We start from the raw sequence: 22124 nt of genomic DNA on the forward strand, positions 1-22124 counted from the left end.
TAGCTTCAATAGGTTTCATCCGCAGGTTAAATATTCTACATTTAGTGAGTTATAAATAAATATAAATATATTCTGTAGAATAATGAAATTATCTTTGCATAAATTAAAAATACAAACATTGAAAACAAGCATTTGAAGGTAGTAAAGTGGCAGTAAATCACGTTTGAAAACAGATGAGAGAATGAAATAGAGAAACACAGCAAAATAACAGACTTAATGAAAAAGAAAGGAAAAATATGCGTTGGTGTATAAATGCTGTTATTTGCTGCTTTTAGATTTAGTGTTTGTTCTCAGCGTTTTAATTAAATCATCACGATGTCCAGTGCGACTCCCGAAGTTACAAACAAACAGTTTACACAATAACACTTCATTAAACTGCACCATTTTCACATGATGAATAACAGCATTCACTAACAACCAATTTCATTATCCATTATTATCCATTCCATTAGTTATTGCAGAATAAAAACCCATAAAGTTTGGAAACTCACTGTTCCAGCAGTCGTACAGTCGCTCTATTAAACATTTTTCTACTATTGAACATCAGGTAGCTGCTGAGTGTGTAAGTAGTAGTAGAATATAGTAGACCCTTTAGACCAGGGGGGTCCAAACGTTTATTTACTAAAGTCCTGTATTAGATCTGTTACATATGAATTGTGTGTGGACACGACGTCTCTCCTGAAGGTTGTCGGTTACAAGACGGAGACAAAAAGTTATGGACGGCAAACTTTTTTTAATGACCATAAAGTGTAATCTATTAATATAAAGTGTGGGTTTGGTCATATGAGGGGATTTCAGTCAGCATCAGGGGGTAATTTTGCTGGTGTCGGCATAAAGACTAACAGCAGTGTGTAAGAGCAGTGTCTCTGTTGTGTTACAGCTCCATCAACGCTTTAATCTCGTAAGAACTGCGAGACTGAGAGAAACCACCACATCCAGAGTCCACCCACATCCAGCTCAAGTTCCAGCTGTGGAGGAGAAACCAGCACAAGTTTAATATTCAGTCAAAGCTTCTTCAGCATCTGTGAGTGACGTCCAGATCTACACACACACACACACACACACACACACACACACACACACACACACACACACAACAATACCTATATTTAGTACTGTATTTTTCGGACGCACAGAGAGCGGACGGCCGAGGTGTTTTAACTGTGCAGATCCGACTGAAAGTGAAAATTATCGCCACCGCAATGAAGCTTGAGGATTTTGGAGGTGGACCATCGTGGAGTTTATTAATGAGACGTAAAGACCTGTCCATAAGGTCACGGACGACTCTGTGTCAGCAGCTCCCTCCCGACTACGAGGAAAAAGTTTCAAACTTCCGCAAATTCACTCGTGCAAAGATAGCGGAGCATTCCATCGTCCCGCACGACATCATTCATATGGATGAGGTTCCGCTGACATTTGATCTGCCGCTTAACTCAGACTGTGAACAGAAAAGGTGAATCATTCATCGTGCTAAAATCAACTGGCCACGAAAAAACACACTTTACCTGCGTACTGAGCTGTACGGCGTCGGGGGAAAAACTTTCACCGATGGTCATCTTTAAATGGATTACGATGCTAAAAGAAAAACTCCTGGAAGAAATTGCTGTCAAAGTAAACAAGAAAGGATGGATAACGGAAAGACTAATGAAAGAACGGCTGACGCAGTGATACGGCAAGAGGAGGATTTTTTCACACGAACCAGGCATCGCTCGTTCTGGACAGCATGAGGGCTCACGTAACAGATTCTGTGAAAGAAGCCATCAAGAGGACAAACTCCATTCCAGCTGTGATTCCCGGGGGCATAACAAAGTATTCAGTGGGAGGTTTGGATGACGAGGGGGGAGAAATCCTTCACTAAAACGGGCCGAATGCGAAGAGCAACTTATGGACGAGTCTGCAAGTGGATCCTGACAGCGTGGAGCACGGTCAAAAAATCCACTATAATCAACGGGTTTCTAAAGTCTGCACTACTGTGTGTTGAAGAGGGCAGCACGAGCTCAGCGGGGAATTTGCCTTCAGATGAAAATGACCAGAGCGACAATGAAAGCGATTCTGAGGGAACATCAGATGAAGCAATTCTGAGGCTGTTCAACTCCGACCCTGAAGAAGATGACTTCACTGGTTCCAGTTCACAGGAGGACCATTGACTTTACTGGTAGGCTCCTGTTTTGTTACAAGCCGTGTTACAGGCACTGTCTTTCGTTAAAGCCTGTGTTAAGTTGTTTAGTTTCAGTGTAGGCTTATAGACAGGTGCGGCTTATTTATGTTAAAAATATATCTTTTTAAAAAATTCAGTGGGTGTGGCTTATACATGGGTGCGCTTTATAGTCCAGAAATTACGGTAGTTGATGCTTTTGTTACTTCTAGATTAGATTACTGTAACGCTTTACTGTCTGGGTGTGTGTGTAAGTGCAGAAATAAGCTTCAGTTAGTTCAGAATCCAGCAGCAAGAGTCCTCACTAGATCTAGGAAATATGACCACATCACTCCTGTTTTTATCATCTACACTGCTCTCAATTACATCTCGCATTGATTATAAAATATCACTACTGACGTATAAAGCACTTAACGGTATGATCCTCCACGCCTACTTAGATCAAAAGGTGCAGGTTATCTGTTGGTTCCTCAAATAATGAAGACTACAGCAGGGGGCAGATCTTTTTCTTATAAAGCCCCACAGTTATGGAACAACCTTCCAATCAGTGTTCGGGACTCAGACACAGTCTCAGTGTTCAAGTCGAGGTTGAAAACTTATTTATTTAGTCAAGCCTTTGATTAGTAGATTTTTCTTAGGTAAAGGAGCAGATCTGGAGGGAGCATGGATATAGAGTGTTTGGTGAACTGGGATATTTGTATGCTGTCGTCCCCTCACATTCACACGTTCACTCAGGTTTGTTGACGGTGGTGTGGTGGGTCGTCTCTTATCCCAGAGATCCCTCATGTCTGTGTTACCTTCTGCTTCTCCCTTTTAGTTATGCTGCCATAGCGAGTCTTGCCGGAGTCCAAACTGCACAGTGACAAAAACTTTCATACAACAAAATAAAGACACTTAATAATCCATATCCTTCTCTTCCCGTCTCTCTCTCTCTCTCTCTCTCTCTCTCTCTCTCTCTCTCTCTCAATCTTTCTCTTTAATAACAGAAACAAAACACACACTATGTTTAAACATGTAATTTGTATTAACTATTACAATAAAGATAGATCTATTTTTGTACTTTATTATATGTATAACATGTGCTCACATGCTGAATCTAAACCTGCCCAGAGCTTTGCAGATATTTTGCTCTCCACTGCTGCTATTTCCTGTTCTTAATGAATTATTGAGGAAGTTGTGTATTAAGTGATTGATCTGTCGTTTGGCCTTTAGTTTTTCCTTCCATTTATTTCTCTCAGATTCCAAAGTTTCCTCCAGCAGAGCAACACGTTCCTCCAGTCGCTCTCTGTCTCTCATCAAATGATCTCTCTCATCCTTTGCAGTCTTCTTCTCTTCTTCACAGTGAATCAGGGAATTCTGGAGATCCCTGGTGGTTTGGAGCTGTGAGGTGATCATCTCCTCAATGTCTAGTTTGGTCTTCTTTTTTTCTTTCCTGAATTTATATTGCTCAAATTTTAAACTTTCCTCCAGCTGAGCAACACTTTCCTCCAGTCGCTCTCGGTCTCCCATTAAATTATTTCTCTCATGCTTTGCAATCTTCTTCTCTTCTTCACAGTAAATCAGGGAATTCTGGAGATCTCTGGTGGTTTGGAGCTGTGAGGTGATCATCTCCTCCATGTCTAGTTTGGCCTTCTCTTTTTTTTTCTCAAATTTATTTTGTACAAATTCCAAAGTCTCCTCCAGCTGGGCAACACGTTCCTCCAGTCGCTCTCGGTCTCTCATTAAATTTTCTCTTTCATGCTTTGCAATCTTCTTCTCTTCTTCACAGTGGTTCAGGGAATCCTGCAGCTCTCTGGTGGTTTGGCGCTGTAAGGTGATCATCTCCTCCATGTCTAGTTTGGCCTTCTCTTTTTCTTTCTCAAATTTATTTTGGACAAATTCCAAAGTCTCCTCCAGCTGAGCAACATGTTTCTCCAGTCGCTCTCGGTCTCTCATTAAATTAATTTTCTCTTCCTCACAATGATTTAGGGAATCCTGCAGATCCCTGGTGGTTTGGACCTGTCTAATGATCATCTCCTCCATGTCTAGTTTGGCCTTTTCTTTTTCTTTCTCAAATTTATTTTGTACAAATTCCAAAGTGGCCTCCAGCTGAGCAACACGTTCCTCCAGTCGCTTTCGGTCTCTCATTAAATCTTTTTTCTCTTCCTCACAATGATTCAGGGAATCCTGCAGCTCTCTGATGGTTTGAAAGTGTATGGTGGTCATCTCCTCCATGTCTAGTTTGATCATCTCTTTTTCCTTTTCAAATTTATTTTGTTCAAAATTCAAAGTGGCCTCCAGCTGAGCAACACGTTGCTCCAGTCGCTCTCTGTCTCTCCTCAAATGATCTCTCTCATGATCTGCACACTTCTTTTCCTCAGAGTGATTCAGGGAATCCTGGAGCGCCCTGCTGGTCTTGAGCTGTAAGTTATTACTCGTCTTCATGACTCGCTTTTCCTTTTTTCTTTTCTTCTCCCAATAATTTCTCTCATATTTAAGAATGGCCTCCAGCTGAGCGACTTGTTCCGCCAGTTGTCTTCGTTCTCTAATCAAAATCTCTCTCTCATTCTTTGCAGTTTTCCGCTCTTCTTTACAGTAATTCAGGGAATCCTGAAGCTCCGTGATGGTCTGGAGCTGTAACTTGTTCCTCTCCTCCATGTCAAGTTTTGCCTTCTTTCCTTTCTCTCTTTTTAATGTGGCCTCCAGCTGAGCAACACGTTCCTGCAGTTGTTTTTGTTCTCTTGCCCAGCTTTCTCTCTCACTTTCTACAATTTTCTCTTGTTCCTCATGGAGTTTCAGTGAAGACAGAAGCTTAGTGATGTTCTGGAGGTGTGTGGCGTTTCTCTCATTTATCTCCTGTTTCCGGTTCTTTCGCTCAGAGGCCAAAGTAGCCTCCAGCTCTTGTACCATCTGTACCAGAATGTCTTTCTCTTCTGTCTCTGGTGTTCTCTTCTCCTTTATCAGATTAAGAAATGAATCCAACTCTGCTGCTACTTTCTCTATGTGTTTCAGTGCCTCCTTCTTTTCAGCAGCCTGTTTAGATTTCTTTTCTCTTATGCTTTGAAAAATCTCTTCCACTTCCATTCTTAACTTTATGTCTTGTTACTCACAGTAACTGATCAGAGAAATGAGAAATACTGACTGTTCTGACTTATACAGACTTGTCCTACTGTGACGTCACACAGGGAAGCCCCGCCCTTCTTCTGCGACGTCACATCTGTGCTCTCCTGCGCATGTGCTGAATGTTGCAGAATCATAAATGACCAGTAGGTGGCAGTGTGATGTGTATTAGAGCTCACTGTCACAGCAGGTCATTAGAAGTAGTGGAGCTCTAATGACGTCATTAATAGCGAGGACAAGACACACAGCAGTTTGGGATTCTTTTATTGACTTTATTGATTAATTGATTTGGAGTATGATTGTGTTTCTGATCAAAGTAAGTTCATGTGTATGGAGTAAAAACAACCTGTACATTTCTCACTTCCAGACAGTATTATGAGATGTTCATCTGCTGGAAGTTCATGTTTAATGCTGCATGTTTTATAGGATTTATGAGCTGGAAGAAATGTCCAAACATCTCAATTCAACACTGAGTGATTTTTTTGGTAGATATTAGATCTTCTTAGATATTATTCTTTTTTTTAATATCTGTGATTCAAATACACATTTATAAATATAAAGGCTTTTAGTGTATATTAGAGATTAGAACATAAACCGACACTAAAATTAAATACAATAAAAAAGTTATTAACTGAAATTAATCTGAAATTAAACATAAAAAAAAAATCTATCAGTACATTTAAAATTATAACAATATATAATAATAATAATAATAATAATAATAATAATGATAATGATAATAATGATATTATATGTTAAATACAGTGCAGTATTACAGCCTAAATATTTGAATTTATTTCAGATCAATTTTATTCATCCATTAAATAAATGGTGTCAGCGTCAGAGTCGTGTATTCACATGATCTGTTTCCAGGGTTTTCACAAACACAATTCTGTTATTACTGTTCTCTTTTCACAGCGCCGTCTCTTTTAGTTCTAATGAAAGTTCTTATGTATTAAGAGGGAATTTTATGAATGATCAATAATGAAACACCTTCATTACTGTTAGTTATTTACATATTTATTTACAGTAATAAAACTATTTCTGTAAAAAAGAGAAAGAAATAACAATAATTAAAAGCAAAATAAATAAAATGACAGCACGATGACCTGAAAGAGAAAAAAAGAGATGTGTTACTTTACATAATGTGTGTGTTTGACCGGTACACAGTGTGTGTTTAGTAAAGTTTTGTAGGACATTATGAGGACAGTATGACTTACGCTGTAGATGGAACCACTGCATGTTCCTGGATGGATAGAGGTAGGGCTTGGTGGGGCGGCTGCTCCCTGTCCACTGCTCAGCCATAGTGATACACAGTGACCTCCTGCTCACCAGCTTTCCATTCAACTCTCTGATGGCATTAGTGTCTTCATCCAGAGAGGAATATCAGACAAATCCAAAGCCTTTGCACCGTCCATTGTGCAGTACCACCTGAAGGAGTGAGTGAGGAGATACAGAAAGCAAAAACATGAGCATTACATCACTCTCATGTAGAAAACCATGAGAAATAACAAGCACTGTCTGTATCCCATAATATAAACAGAACAGCTGTGTTCTTTTATTATTAATGTTCTGGTCTCACTGGTGAATGAACAATGAAGCACTTTTATTTGAAAGGTCATTTTCTGAGAGCAGAAACTTGCTGCAAGTGTACACTGGTTCTGGTATAATAAAGGATCTGATCCTGAGTAAATACTTTATTGGGAAAGGAATAAAATATAGGGATTAGTGGTTGTAAGTGACAGTTGCACTGGTGATGTTTCCATAAGGCAAGAACAAATCACGCAGGAGATTTTGATCCACACCGTAGTCGAGGTTCTTCACAAACAGTTCCACTTCCTACAGAAAACAGAACAAATTCAGCAACCAATGTTTGAGTGCATGTGTGTGTTTGTATTGCTGACTTCAATAATACACACTGATCAATCACTCAGTATTAAACCAATTATTACATGTGACCAAACACAGCCGTGACCAAAATCTGCTCCAGATCATGAAAGTCTCTATAAAACACACTGGAAATAGAATCAGAACAGTACCTGTGTGTCCAGTCTGAGAGGCTGCGGTGTGAATCGCCTGTTCCACTGCTGCTGGTTTTCTTTTCCAGGATCTGCAACTGGAACATCTGTAGATGCAGACAATCATCTCATGTAAGCATCCATTCAGAAGGTAAATTTTGCTAACATTAATAGTTCTCTTCTGTTTTAAATCTTTAACTGCACTTAACACAAAACTAATCGGACGGCTTTGACTCACTCTGTGGATGGATGTTCTTGTTGGCGTTGGGTCTTGGGTCTGGGCAGGGTTTTGAAGGTGAGATGGTTTCTACCTTCATGCCGTGACTTCGTCCCTGGGTGGTCTGAGAAGGACTTAAGTACACAGTCCTGCTGCCCAGCACCCTGTTTTTTCTACTCGAACCTCATCAGGAGATGAAAACATCACATACCCGATGTCTTTTAAGCGTCCGTTCTCCATCATGACCTGTACGGGACAGCGAGCAGAAACACAAAGCAAAGAACGCACATCAAACGTGTTAAAGGTTCACAATATCAGAGCTCTCCACATTCAGAAAATACTCCAGCTGAGTACGGGGAGGAAACCCCAAGTTACTGGGAAAGAAGGAAAATGTAAGGATCAGTAGTTATAAATGACGTGTGCAGTGAGGACAGTCCCAAATCTCAGGAACGCTTCATACACGTCCGTCATCCACAGTACAGTCCAGATTTCTCAGCAGCAGTGTGACTGTCTACAGAACAACAACATGCAGTGTGTTCATCACTTCATTTACATTTCTTTAGGTAAAAAAAAGAAAAAACAGGAAACATTTAGCATTGGACTTTTGAGTAAGTTGTGCTGTGTGATTCATGATAATCAGATTTATGGTGAGACATAAACACCTTTAACAAAGTCAGACTCATAAATAATAATTTACCTGATTATCTACACACAGTTTCTACATTTTCTCACATTCTCTAAAGTCTCCAAAAGTCCGAAGGACTTCAGTCTGTTCTTTTTTGATTCTCCATCATCTGCTTCTCCACCTTCTGCTTCTCCACCTTCTGCCTCTCCACCTCTAAAGAAGTGTCAGATAGAGATGGGTTATATATAACATTCAACATGCGCCCAATATTACAAGAAGAGTAACTGTTCTTGATGAAGCCTGTCTGGTCAGGTGAAATAACACAAGGCAGAACTTTCTCCAGATTTACCAGATGGCAGACTTGCTAAGGCTGTTTCTGTATCAGATATAAACTCACTTATTGTAGGAATACATACATTTTGAAAAAGGCCTCTAATGTTGAAGTGTCAGCAGATAAAGGAGCAGTATATAGTGATTTATAACACTGGAAGAAACAGCCATTGATTGTTTAATTATCAGTACACTTTGTATCATGATCATTTAAATTTCTGGTATACAGAATCTATCCTACTGCAAGTGTGTGCTACTTACACTTTTATGAGGACGTTTTTGGAGCTAATTTTCATATACTGTATTCTGTACGTCTACACTAACGTACTTTACAAAGGCTTTAACGAAAGACACATTACACACGGTGTAACGGGTGAAATATGTTGCGCTTCCTTTAGGAGCAGAGCAGTATTTTGGAAAAAAAGACCGGCACTGCACACTTCTGGTATTACTGCGTGTGTGAAGACTGAGGATTATGTCCTTTTTATTTTCTGATGCTCATCTCTAAGTTTCTTTGACTAACCCGTAACGCTGTTGCAAACAAAAATAAAAAGCATGAGTTTTGGAAACCTGTCTGTGCTTATATGATTTCTGTTGCAACTGGAGTTAGCGAGCTCTCCCTTCACCCAGACTCAACGTGTTACAACGGCTTGTATCTAAACAGTAGCCGACCAAGGAAGTCATTGTTCACTGTCTTCCTCCTTCCTTTCACAACTACAGTGGTACCTTGACCTACGAGTGCATTAATGTACGAGTTTTCCGAGGTACGAGCGGTCACTCGGTCGATTTTTTTGCTTTGTTACGCGAGCAAAAAATTGAGGTACTAGCTCGAGACGCCGCTGCTAGATGACGAAGCGAAGCCAGAAAGCGAAGATTGTGACGAAAATTAAGATAAGCAAAGAAGAAAAAGTACAAATTTTAAAGTTTAGGGATACGTAGTGTACAGGAGTGATAGTAAAAAAACGAGTTTTCCCTCCGCCTCTGCTTATCGCCTTTACCCCCCTCCACACACACACACACACACACACACACACACACACACACACACACACAGGAGATGTGGCGTTTTCTGTGCCGTGCCATTTTAAGTATTTTCAATATGGAAAACTGATTTGATGTGCGAGCAAATTGAGATACGAGCTTGTCCACGGAATGAATTAAACTCGTAGGTCAAGGTACCACTGTATTTCTCTGGGTTGTTTATCTTTTGGCATCGTCGTGCGATGTTTTTCTCCCGATGCTGTGCAGCTCAGAACACAGGTGAGGTGCGCTTTTTTTCGTTTGCGTTTGGAATGCATTGGTCTAATGTTATGGGGTTCAGTTTTTTGGCTTAAAGTTTGTAAAAAGAAAAGTAGCGGCTTATAGTCCGAAAAATACGGTATAAGCAAGTGCTCTCTTAACATGTGCTCAGTTAAAGATTACAGGCTTTAACTTGGCTACATGAAACTTTTCCAAAGCCGAGTATTACATAAGCAGCAGCAACAGCTTACTAAACCACACACAAACTTTAATATCACTACTGCAAACTCCTAGTGAATACGCTGCCAATGACACAGCACAACACTGCTCTATTAAAAAAATGTAATAAAAAAAATCTAAATAATTTTGGTATCCTATGTTTTTTAGCGTAATTTAAAATTGCACACTGTCCAGAAACACAGCAGATTCGTTATTGATACTGGAAATGCAAAACATGGGAATATGTGATCATTTTTTCCCATGTATACAATCTAAAATTCTTTTCAAGCTGGCATTGGAAATGTACAATGATCAGAAAGATGAATGATGAATTGATTTACTGCGAGGCCTGAATCAAAAGGTAGAGACTTAATGCATATTCAATATGCTACATTAAAGGTATAATAGTGTACAACTTTGCAGGATGGTAATTAGAACAATCCCGAACAATGAAAATGCTCTACAATGGCGTCTTTGGTTGTTTACCTTGGCCTTCTTAAAGTCCATCTCTTTGCCGGCGGTCGTAAGGAGAATAGAGAGGCACTCGAGAATTTCCTCGTCATTTTGTTTCAGCAGTTTCACCACGCAGTTATGAATGATGGACTCGGTCAACATCCGCAACTTAAACAGCTCCCCGATGAACTTGACGTTACCCTTGATTTTTCTGCGAGCTTTGTTTTTTGCCTTCTCCAGCTCATCCTGAAGCCCCTCACGATTACTGGCCTGGAAAAGACAATCGTTATCGTCATAAAAACAAAAAATCTGTGCAATTAAAAAAATACAAATATTACACATGAAGATACCATAGAAATTTTACAGAAGGACGGGTTCAAGCCTGATAACAGATGATCCACTTTGGATAATTCACATTGCTTTTGGGTTTTTTTGGCCATGGGCACGTTTAACTAAAAAGAGAAATAAGAAGAAAATTCCACAGTTAAAATCACAAATAAGCTTAAATGCACTAAAACATAAAGAAGGAGATGTGATGTTTTACCTACCGCAGCCAGAGACTTACACATAATCCCATACCCCACGGAGAAGTTGGGCTTATCAATAGCTTTCTCAAAAATCAGGTTGACGACACCCTTAAGTCGCTCCTCTGTGTCGATGTGGAGCTCTTTCACCTGCTTCATCAGCTGATTGAACATCTCTGGCGTCAGTTTGTTAAGGATACCGGCACCGTCCGGAAAAGCTCCTGCACAACACACAACATCAGCACGACTGTATTTTAAATTCATATCTGCATCCAACAGACCAATTTATTGCAATGTAGATCTTTCTGCAACGACAGTGTGCAACTGCAGAGTCATGTGCTAACATCAGTTTTCTGGGTTTCGGGGTCCTCTTTGGAATTCCTTCTTTTCATGGAAGGCTTCCAGGCATCCTCAGCCTTCTTCAACTCCACCTCTTCATTCATAGCACATTGAAGAGGAACTTGCAGGGTGGAGGCCCCTCCAAATTGCATTCGGCTGCTAAAAGGGCAAACGTTATAAAGCAAAAAAAGAAGGCAAAATATTTAAGCTATTACTGATATAATTTATTTATTACTAATGATCTGTGAAACAATATTCCTTATTTGGTTTTAAAGTTAAAATAAAGCCCACATGTCAGGAGGCTTACCTTGTGTAGCACCACATCAGGTATGGATGGAAGCCCCTCTGGCTTCTGCATACAATCAGGCATGAACTGGATGCTCAAAAGAAACTCTCTACTATACTGTATCCTCTTATTCTCCTTCTCAGGCTCTGAGGAAGGAACGAGTGGGTTCGTTCTTCGGCGGCTCAGCTTCCTGCACTTCGATCTCATCTGCTGGTGTTTCTGCTGAAGCCAGATGCTCCACAATCACAGGAGACACACTGGAATTCTCGACTGTGGTTGAGACTGGCTCAAGGTCAAAGTCAGACTGCTGGAAAGCGAGCTCTGGCTTATCCTAACACACAAACACACCCAATTAATAATAAAACACCAGGATTACTGTGAATTTGTAGTGTAAATGTAGGTTTCACACATTCACCGAAGTGAACGACAGCATTTCTATCTTTATATATAGTTATTTAAAGAAATACTCCAGTGTTGGCACCTGGCTTTGGTGTGACGGCTTGTGCAGGACCGGGCTCACATGAGTAAAAAATAGTGGAAAAGGGAAATGGTAATACAGGCAAATATAAGGAGGAAGGCTGGTGAGCTATTCGCCAGAAGAATCTGCTTCCTCTATGAATGCGTGTGTGACTGTTACCTGCAGAGGCATAGGGACGGAAAAGACATTTCCTACTGGCAGAGTGGGCTTCCGACTCCTGCCAGCTTCTGATATGATCTCCTCCGTGATGTCCTTGTTGTCCTGGTTAGCATCTCGGACAACGATCTTAATGGGAAATAAATAGCACATGATCAGAGATAAATAGGTTCATTACTCAGTAAATGAACCAGTACTGAAACAAAGAGTAAGCACACGCACCGTTTTCCTCTTCCTTTCCTCTTTTGGTGCACCAGTGCTGGAGTGAACGATACCCGGGCGGGCCGCGTTGTAGGTGCGCTGTGTCTGGGCAGAGAAACACGCAGAGTTAAGTTGCTGGGAGAGTTAGATTCAACCCGGGAATTTATCTGGGACGAGTGAGCGTCCGTCCGGGATGTTTCCAGCACCGCATTCCACTCTCACAGCTGGGCATGCTTTGCTTGTTTCTCTAAAACCTCCATCTTCAACTCCACCATTTGCAACTCGAACGAGCCCTCACCTGTGCTGAAAGACAGACACACAGCCGGCATAGTGCTTATAATAGCAGATAGAGTTAAGATACAGAGATGTGATAAAGTGAGAGGGAATGAATATAATCAACACTAGTGATAGTCGAGTTAACTAACTACAGGCACAAGACAGGAAGACAAAAACAATTCAGGATTATTAAAAGAGGAAAAAAGGAGAGATAAATAGTAAAGTTTGTTTGAAAACGCAGAGAGAAATACAAGTCAAACACAGGAAGCTACGTCACAGGAAGCCTGCAAGCAGAGAGTCTCCTTTCCATGTCATGACCTGCTCCCATCCTGCTGCCACCTAAAAAGAGAAATAACTACCAACAATCTGCACTTACTTTATCTTTAATACGAATTTACAATAAATACATTTACAAATAAATACATAAATACAATATAAAAATAATAAATTGGCAATTCACACAACAAACAAATTAAATACATTTTTCACTACAAAGTCATTTTCCTAAAAACAGACCTTTCTTGCTTTGTTTAATGCAAAGTCATCAATTACATCATCGTTGCAAATCTGACCAGCACTTGTATGGTTGATGTTTATGACAGCGAGGCTGCTGAGGTGCTCTTGTGACATGGTGGATCTCAGGTATGATTTCATTAGTTTCAGTTTTAAAAAGCTTCTTTCTGCTTCAGCTACAGTCACTGGAAGTGTAAGACAAAGTCTCTCTGTGTGTGTATGTGTGTGTGTGTGTGTGTGTGTGTGTGTGTGTGTGTGTGTGTGTGTGTGTGTGTGTGTGTGTGTGTGTGCGTGCGCGTTCATGGTCGTGGTATGAGGTGTTGATATTTAGTGCTGTGTAGAGGAAGATGAAGGTTGTTATCCGTCTCACCAATCAGTTTAGCACACCTGCTGCTGTGGACTTTAATTGAAGTTAATTCTTCAAGAAAAAAGGCTTGTTCACGTGAAAGAAAAGTGTCAATGATTTTCTTTGGTTTTAAAGTAGAAAAAGTTTAGCAAAAACCTACCGTAATTTCCAGACTATTAAGCACACCCAAACATATATATAATAAATACAAGCCGCACACACTGAATTTGACAAAGATGTTTATTTTGAACATAAATAAGCCGCACCTGTCTATAAGCCGTAAATAAACTTTACACAGGCTTTAATGAAAGACAGTGTTTGTTACACGGCTTGTATCTAAACAGTAGCCTTATTTTAAATTGTTTCCAGTGAAACTATAAAATATAGGTGCTGTCTGGGTCACATTATAAATGAAACACAAACAGTAAGAATAATTACATCTGGTCTTCCTGCACATAAATGTCTTTATTTAAACACTTCTTTATCATACAGTACTGTTTAATCTTCCACTTCATTTTAAAAAGTGTTCGATGTCCAGTAGATGGCAGTAATGTTCTTCTAAACTTTAGCTCCTTCTAGCGGTATTACGATGAATTACACTGTACTACACTTTTAAAGGGAATTTTACATCAAATGTTGCTTTTTTTTTTTAAATAAACCAAGTTATAAACAAACATTACCAAGTTAGCCACTTCGAATTACAAATTACACAAATCCCCAAATTTTACACAACTATAGAGTCAAATATTGTTAAAACAGATCATGTGACAAAAAAAAAAGAGATGTTACAAAATCTCGGATCTCTGGAAACCCAGACATTATAACACTATTTAAAACTTTAAGAATAGACTTTAAATCAGAATATTAAAGAATAAAAGAATATTTTCCTCATTTGTGCTTCATGCAATCTTAAATAAAAAAAATTTTTACTGTCCACTTTTTCTTTTCTTTTTTATTTCTTGTAAACAAAGCTTAGTTATCACGAGCTGTAAAGAGCTGCATTCCACTTCCTGCCAGGTGTCACAGTGCACGTCACGTCATGAGGTTGTTCGTCATTCATGGTGAGATGTTCAGATCTGCATAGATCACTTTCTAAATGTGTGAGAGATCAGTGGAAAGATTTTGGGCCCTGGATAAAAGAATGTAAGGAAACAACATGCTGGGAACCGAACCTCAGACCCCACTGTAATGTAGAACACAGACACACTGTATGACATTAAATCATTTCACATTTATTAACAACATCACGACTTCCCAAGCCATGGCATAATGACACCAGACTCTTTCTTCAAATAATTATAGAGGATCCTCACATACACAAAGCTTCTGTGTCTAAACTGCAATTTGTACAACAGATAAAATTCTTGGGGCATCTGATATCAGAACAATGTAAAACTTTAAAGAAAAAAAAAGAGGCAGGCGGTGATTGAGGGGCAGTAATTGAATGCTCTCTGTGATGAAGAGACATTAGACATGATTGAAATTCAAAATCTTTATTTCTTTAAATAAAACTTTAAATTAGAATTTATTATAAATTTAAGATGGTGAAACAACATGCACACTAAAGTACATGAAACGTTCGAATTTCACCATCTTCCTCTATTCCTGAATCATTTTCCATCTCTTCAAGTTGCTTAAACAGATCCTCGAAGCTGTCGATGTCAAAGACTGGTACCGAATCCAGGATCCCTGTGCTGTTGTGGGGGTCTTCAGAATGTACAAAGTTTTAGAGATAAATCACCATTATGATCTTTGTGACTCGGTCTGACGACAAAGGAAGCTGATTTGCATAATGCATTTGATGACGGCTGGGGGGACGCGCTGTGTGCTGTTTTTCCTCCATGATTCCAACGTCTTCAGAGCTGCTTCAGGGTTGCTGGGTGCCAGATCATGAATGGCATAGATGACTGAGAGCTGCACTTCCCATGGCATACCTGCGCACAAAATTCAACACAAAATTAGGACTTGCTGAAGCACAAAACAAAAAATCAGAGAATAAAGATAAAGATCGATAAAAACATCTTTAATTGATGCTTTAGAAATACCTTTTGAGAGTTGTTGTGTTACAAACTGATTAATGCTTTTTGCCAGAATTTGAAATGACATTGGCAGGTTCTCCTTAAGTCCTAGTTGACCAAGTCGCCCTGTTTGAGAAGGACAAAGACCACAAGTGAAAAGCTGAAGAATCCAGAAATAATGTGAGATGTTGCTCTGAAACAGGATTTACAGTAAACTTACCAAGTAGCCTGAAAACTGCTGCTACACAGACGTCTCGGAACGGTGTTTGCTCTGTTCTTGCTTGCCTCAGCCAAGTGGTCAGGATCAGCCAAAGATCCTTTCTAGTAAATAAAAAAGAGGAGAAATGGATATGTTGAGGGCCTTTGTGGTGGTTATGGAGCAGCCATTGTGGTTTTACGATCAATTATGATTTTATACAAGAATGGGAACTTGCAATGTTTCAAACAACCACTAGAACTTTGACCCTTAATAGAAAAAGTCAGAAATAAGAACTAGGTCTTAAAGGTAATGATGCTTTATAATGTACTTTACATCACTGAGAAAGCCGGGGGCAGAGCACTGGGTCAGCCATGACTACAGCACCCCTGGAGCACAGAGAGTTATGGGTCTTGCTCAAGGGCCTAAAAGTGGAACTTGGTGATCCTGGGGCTTGAACCCCGACCTTCCGATCAGTAATCCAGAGCCTTCACCACTGAGCTACCACTTCCTAAAAAAAGACCCTCTCATTGTGAAATACTTACAGCTAAAGTTAAAGAATTCTCTCTGACTGTCTGAGCACTGATCCTGGAAACCTTATTTATAAATGCAAAATAGAAATTTCCTCACAGAAACATCACTATATCAACAATTACCCAATTTTTCCCTCTGAGATCTTATTGTGTTAAAGATAAGATATAAAAATGGCGCCTAAATATCAACATTGCGACCGAAATCCTCTCAGCGCTGATGTTATAGAAAACAAATCAGTAATTTCTGATCATTTGGATTCATAAGTTCAAGTATTAAAAAGCTGAGAATGAAATATGTTTAAGATGTTTTGGATTCAGTACCGTATAATATTGGTAATGGTCCAAGTCCAGCCCAGTTGTGCACACAGAAGATCCAGACTAAAGATGTAGTTCCAGGTAGCAGGGCAGAGATCATAACCATACCAGCTGTTCTTCAGGAACCTCAGACTGCTGTCTTCCAGAAAAGACTTCATGGTGCTGGTGATCATATTGTAGATGTTTCTCGGAGGCTCCTGGCAAAAAAATGCATTATTATTTAATACCCAGTGCAATAAAACACTGTTTGAGTGACAGCATAGTTCAACATAAATGTACAAAGAATTTGTGCCACTAGATTACACTGATACTTGGAAATCAAAAGTAGATTAAGAAGGCAGTAAAATACATGAAAAGTCCAGTTAAAAAAAAGATGCTTGATGACAGTTCTGGCCTGCCAGTAATAAACATTGACACTGAGAGGAACACTAAAGATCAACAACTTACCTCATCCCAGCGCAGATAGTTGCTGAGCAAGTAAAATATCTTTCCCTTTGCTTTCAGGTTGCTCACTACGTGAATTGATCGGCATAAAGAACTCTTATGGGACAAAATACTCGGCCATGCTGTGATCATGACCATAATTACTTTGGGGGCTTCAAGAAAGTCTGCAAAGCAACAAAACTATAGAATGTAAATACAGTGTATAAAAATAAATACATTGAATAGATAAAGTCAACACACTCGTATGAAATTGCAGGTTTTTTTAAAATATAAGATGGAAATAACAACATAAATAATATAAATATGCAAGCCAGTGATTCAGTCAGTAACCAAAACCATGTGGGAAAACACCATACTGACAGTGAAGCATAGTGAGTTTAACATAATGCTTTGGGGCTGCTGGTCAAAACGCTGAAAGAAAGCTGAGGAATTTCAATATCAACATGACAATGACCCAAAGCACACGTCAAATTAAACAAAGACATGGCTTCAGGAAAGGAGAATCAAAGTTCTGGAATGTTCCAGCCAGAGCCCAGACCTCAATTCGAGCTGTGCACAGGAGAGCACCTTACAATTTGAAGGAACTTTTTTTTGCAAAGAAGAGTGGGATAAAATTCCCAAGTGTAGATTTGTTTTTTGTTTGTTGGTAGATCACATTAAAGATTTGTTAGATCACACAATTGACGTCTCTGTATAAGCGTCTAGATCATTTTTAGTAGATAAGTAATGAAATATCAGTACAATCTCACCTTCTTTAAGGAGTCTGTAGGCGAGACCATGTGCTTTGTGAGAGTCTCCTCTCTGTTGACACACGCCTACATAAACCCTACAGAGAGACTGCAGGAGATCATGTCCCATAAACCCTCTCTCCACCTTGATCTTCTCCAAAATCTCAGACAGAAACGTCTCTGCTAATGACTAAATAAGACGGAAGAAAATCATTATTTAATATATACAACTAGACCGGGTTTAGGAAAACTACTAGATATTGTATAAACCAAAACCGAGTCAAAATTTGCCAGGACCAGTGAATTATGGATCGACTTTATAACATTCAAAACTCAAATCCACAGCTAAAGAATAAAGTGTTTAAATCACATGCACACTAAATAAAACAGAAGATAAGAACTGACCTCGTTTACACAAAACTCAGAAATGACGTGTTTCTCTTCATCTCTCAGAACAGGAAGTTCACTTGTTCCTGTGAGAAGTGCATGAATCCTGTCTGTAGGTAAAACATCAGAACAGGACTTTTGTAGTGTTTCTAATGCACTGGAGACGAGAGATTGTGTTGTGTGTGTTGTGTTTGTAGGATCAGCTGAAGCAGCATCAAGTCGAGGCTTTTGAGCTTTCCTGGGTGGTGACATGTCTGATCCAGTTCTCTTTGCTGTGGGCTTTGGGTCTGTATGAATATAAAATAAAACATGTACAATAAAATAAACAATAAAACAAAGCTGCGTGTTTGATTTCTGCATAATGAATATAACTTTCAATCTGATCATCTGATCATTTGAGGGAAATGTACAAATAGGTTTAGCACAAGTGTACAGTGGAACCCACTTATCTCGACCTCGGTTAACTCACCAACCCTATTAAGTCGACGTTTTTGAAGTGGAACCGACAAATTCTCGCTTTGTCTTAGCATTTTTTAATCGGTTATGTCGATTCTTTTTATGCCGCTAAACCCTAATATCTCGAGCACAAGGGGGGCAAATTTGCCACTGAACGTCAGTTATCTCGATCGGCGCTGTTCAGCCGCAGAAGAACTCGCAGAAGTGGCGGAAAAATCAAGCCTTACAGCTGCTACAGGAGTGTAGGATACTTTTCAGAGCTGTGTGTCAGAGTGAAATGACTCGAGAATTTAATGTTGACACTGGTTAGCTTTTTGTTAAAACGAACTACACCCCGCACATTTGTGTGATTTTGTGAGCGATCTTTGTGTTTACAATGTTGGAGAATATAATAAAGGTTTGTATCGAGAATCGACGGTGGTTTGTATTGTATACTGGTGAATCTCTGCTGTTAGTTGATGCACATATGCCTTTTGTTGTTAAATGTTATGCGATGAACGGGAGGCAAAAGCCGAAGTGAAAGCAAAACAGTTTATTGCAACACAGGGCAAAGCCAAACACAAACACTCGCCTTGAAAGTGAATATTCCGGTGGTGCGCTCTGGGAGCGCGGTCCACTAAGTGCCCAAACTGAAAAGAGGCAGTCTGGTGAGAAAGTGCGGAGTCCGAGTGGGAAGGCACGTACCTGGATACGCATGAGCGATAACAACGACCGCTGTGAACCAACATATACCAACAATAACGGACGGTGAGAGTGTGGAACTGAGGGGTGATGATGATGCTGGTGATGATGCTAAATGTGAGGGATTGAAGCTGGGAGCTTCAGAGAAAGCGGAGGTTTGACAGCCCCCGAAGGGGGCGTGGCAGGTGGTTTCCTGACAGTTAACAAATGTATTTAAATTTTTATAGCATGCCTTCATCAAACAAATGCTGTTGTGTAAAAAAAACTCCAAAAACATGTGCATGCACATTCTCATTTATTAACGCACATTGCCGCCATATTGGTTTCCGTTTATCTCGATCATCTTTTATCTCGACGCTTTTTGGCGTCCCCTAGGCCCTCGACATAACCGGGTTCCACTGTAGTATGAATCTGTAGCTCCTCTAGAAAATAGTTTATAACATGTCACATCTAAATACCTTTGTCAGCTTCCTGCTCGTTCTCAGTCTGCGTGGAGGAGCACTTTTTCTCTGTAATGACAAACAATTTATTACAGTCAAAGCAAATACCTTCTCCATCAACATCTACAGAAACTCAGAGAGATTTCAGTGTTACCTTTGTTCAACTCATTTCCCTGTTTGAAGAGTTTTTCCTGTTGAGGTTTAAAAACAAACATAACATTTAGTTTTATTTAGTCACAATTCTCACTTCAGTTCAATGACGTCTGGGTTTGTAATCAAAAGAAAGTACCTCGATTAAGCAGATGCTTTTCTCGAAGCTACTGATTGTGTACTTCAGGCCTCGGATTTCCAGATTTTGTCTGGTGTTCACTTCTGTAAAAGAATTTACAAAATGAAATACAAAGGTGCTCAGATCACATCATCACATCATATGCTCATTAAATAGAACTGAATCATGCAGTAATAATGAACTTGTACTTTCTTACACACTGAAGGCAGAAACATCAAAACTTTACACACCTTGAAGTGCCAGAAGCTGTTTTTCAACACTGACATTTCTGTGGAAAATAAACATTCAGATAAAACATTATATATTATATGATTATATGCCATGTTACATATTAAAACTGCAATTAAAAAAAAAAAAAAATATATATATATATATATATATATATATATATATATATATATATATATATATATATATATATATATATATATATATATATATATAAAATCCCTTATCTAGAGCGACGAATATCTCATTGATACAACTGAGCAGTTGCAGGCCCTTGATGGCAGCTTAGTGGAGATGAGATTTAAACTCATGAACTTTTGATCATAATTCCAACATCTTAACCACTGTGCTACTTCTTCCATCATGCAAGTCTCTGTGTACATTGTTACTATCAAAATGATGTGTTTTCAAATAAATGTTTCGAGACAATCAGAATAGAGAATTCAACTAAGCTTTGGGGTCAAATTTAAACAGCAAAAAAAAAGTACTTGTGAGTTTTGGTATTCTGCATCTTCAGAGTCTTCGTGGCCTGAAGCTTCGACTGGCTTATGCTTGCGTTCCCATTTCTGTAGGTCTTTTCTAGTCTTTACTTCTAGAGAGTTTGCTGAATCTGGAGAAATAGAAAACAGCTTTAATTACAAATCCTTCAATAAAGTATTTTCATTTTCTCATAACAATATCTGAACGATCAGTGTTTCTACAGCGTATTTTCTCCTTTTTTTTGCAGATTATACAAAAAGTAACTGTATCAGAAAAATAAAGACGGTTTGTGTACACATTTTCATGAGCAGGGGGCGAGGTGTTATGGAGGGGGTGTGGTTTGTGGGTCGAGGTGTTATGGAGGGGGCGTGGTTTGAGGCGAGGTGTTATGGATGGGGCGTGGTTTGGGGGCGTGGCGCACGCAGCTCAGCTCCTGAGCGATGTTGAGCGATGTTCTTTATGAATGCTGATGGGACGTGTTTACTCACTGGAGGATCCTTCTGCTTCTAGATCCTTCTATGCTAGCTAGAGCGTGCTTCCCGGAAGTTCTGTGTAAACACGTGACTAACACTTGACTAGCGATGAACCCGCGATCATTAATGAAAGGAGTGAAACTAAAGATCAGGTTTGTGAACATGACCTTGTAGAGTAACTTACACTTGTAGAGTAACACTAGTGTGTTTCTTCTGGAATGGATCGCGGTTGGTTGCGTAATAGAGAAATGTACTGCTCTATAGGTTGTGTTTATTCTGCGGGCTGCTGCTGGGTGTTCCGGCTTTTAAGCACGTGGCCGAGAGCGGCGCACTGTGACGTCACAAGGACGTCAACATTTGTGATTGCGTCACGTGCTCATTGCATAGTATACAGTGATGAGGGAACACGGTTGTGTGCAGTATTTAATTAGAGTAGGAAGGATAAAAGGAAGGTCCAGATGTGCTCCACCATTCACAGAGGCACTGAAGGAAGCATTGTGTAGAGGAAGGTGAAAGGTTAATATGGACAGTGGAGAAACTTGGATGTACCTGTTCCAGACTGTGTTCTAGACTACAACAGGTTCATACAAATGATTCAGTCATGTAAATTCAGCTTGATTATATTTCATATATAATAAAACTCAAATATATTTCTGCCTTTTATATTCCAAAATCTAATCACTTTGATTCAATTTTAGGTGTATGACTGGAGTAGATATCAGACAGCTATTATATAGTCTCACACAAGACAAGAAAGTGGTACCAGAGCTTCTTCTACACCATCGTAAACACCTTCATCCTACATCGGGAAAATCGCCTGAGCAAAGAATCAGACGCAAATGACACAGAAGCAGTTCAGAGTAAAACTCAGTGAGGAACTTATTGTTTTAGTGCTTCCTGAATTTCCTCCATCCCCTCCTGAGGACATTTACCACTTACCAGGGTACCTGCTTCAGACAGGAGACAATGCAGGGTTTGTGGA

General features: G+C 39.6%; 2 protein-coding genes and 2 long non-coding RNA genes across 6 annotated transcripts; all 4 read right to left on the reverse strand.

The window, feature by feature from the left end:
• Positions 1–6432: 6432 nt before the first annotated feature.
• Positions 6433–7644, reverse strand: LOC310738025 (polyadenylate-binding protein 1A-like). Of its 3 annotated transcripts, XM_083562823.1 has the most exons (4): positions 7511–7644; positions 7294–7379; positions 6998–7093; positions 6433–6685 (listed from the first exon to the last, which is right to left on the reverse strand). In XM_083562823.1, exons 1-4 carry the CDS (start codon positions 7587–7589, stop codon positions 6641–6643), a joined length of 306 nt encoding a protein of 101 aa, XP_083418949.1. In that variant the 5' UTR covers positions 7590–7644; the 3' UTR covers positions 6433–6640. The 3 variants fall into 3 exon arrangements, 1 of the variants encoding a protein (XP_083418949.1); XR_014536965.1 differs by lacking the exon at positions 6998–7093 and having other exon boundaries at positions 6478–6685; XR_014536966.1 differs by lacking the exon at positions 6998–7093 and having other exon boundaries at positions 6478–6685; positions 7271–7379.
• A 3324-nt stretch (positions 7645–10968) lies between these two features.
• LOC310738028 lies at positions 10969–11623 on the reverse strand. The gene is made up of 3 exons (XR_014536968.1): positions 11526–11623; positions 11224–11377; positions 10969–11100 (listed from the first exon to the last, which is right to left on the reverse strand). It is a non-coding gene; the product is annotated as an uncharacterized lncRNA (long non-coding RNA).
• Positions 11624–15169: 3546 nt separating this feature from the next.
• Positions 15170–15781, reverse strand: LOC310737472 (little elongation complex subunit 1-like). The gene is made up of 3 exons (XM_083561803.1): positions 15713–15781; positions 15520–15618; positions 15170–15408 (listed from the first exon to the last, which is right to left on the reverse strand). Exons 2-3 carry the CDS (start codon positions 15578–15580, stop codon positions 15218–15220), a joined length of 252 nt encoding a protein of 83 aa, XP_083417929.1. The 5' UTR covers positions 15581–15618; positions 15713–15781; the 3' UTR covers positions 15170–15217.
• Positions 15782–16147: 366 nt separating this feature from the next.
• On the reverse strand, positions 16148–17058 carry LOC310737473. The gene is made up of 3 exons (XR_014536831.1): positions 16984–17058; positions 16543–16733; positions 16148–16199 (listed from the first exon to the last, which is right to left on the reverse strand). It is a non-coding gene; the product is annotated as an uncharacterized lncRNA (long non-coding RNA).
• Between the last annotated feature and the right edge of the window lie 5066 nt (positions 17059–22124).

Source organism: Silurus aristotelis, assembly GCF_946808225.1.
Source record: "Silurus aristotelis genome assembly, chromosome: 15".
NCBI lineage: Eukaryota > Metazoa > Chordata > Actinopteri > Siluriformes > Siluridae > Silurus > Silurus aristotelis.

Bases quoted from the DNA above. Each gene is read 5' to 3' on its own strand.
- LOC310737472 (XM_083561803.1), bottom strand. From the start codon at position 15,580: ATGTCATTTCAAATTCTGGCAAAAAGCATTAATCAGTTTGTAACACAA. The intron at 15,409-15,519 runs GTATTTCTAAAG...TTTTGTGCGCAG, and splicing joins AACACAACAACTCTCAAAAG to GTATGCCATGGGAAGTGCAG.
- LOC310738025 (XM_083562823.1), bottom strand. From the start codon at position 7,589: ATGAAGGTAGAAACCATCTCACCTTCAAAACCCTGCCCAGACCCAAGA. The intron at 7,094-7,293 runs GTACTGTTCTGA...TGTTTTCTGTAG, and splicing joins CTCTCAGACTGGACACACAG to GAAGTGGAACTGTTTGTGAA. The intron at 6,686-6,997 runs GTCACTTACAAC...TCACTCCTTCAG, and splicing joins GAAACATCACCAGTGCAACT to GTGGTACTGCACAATGGACG.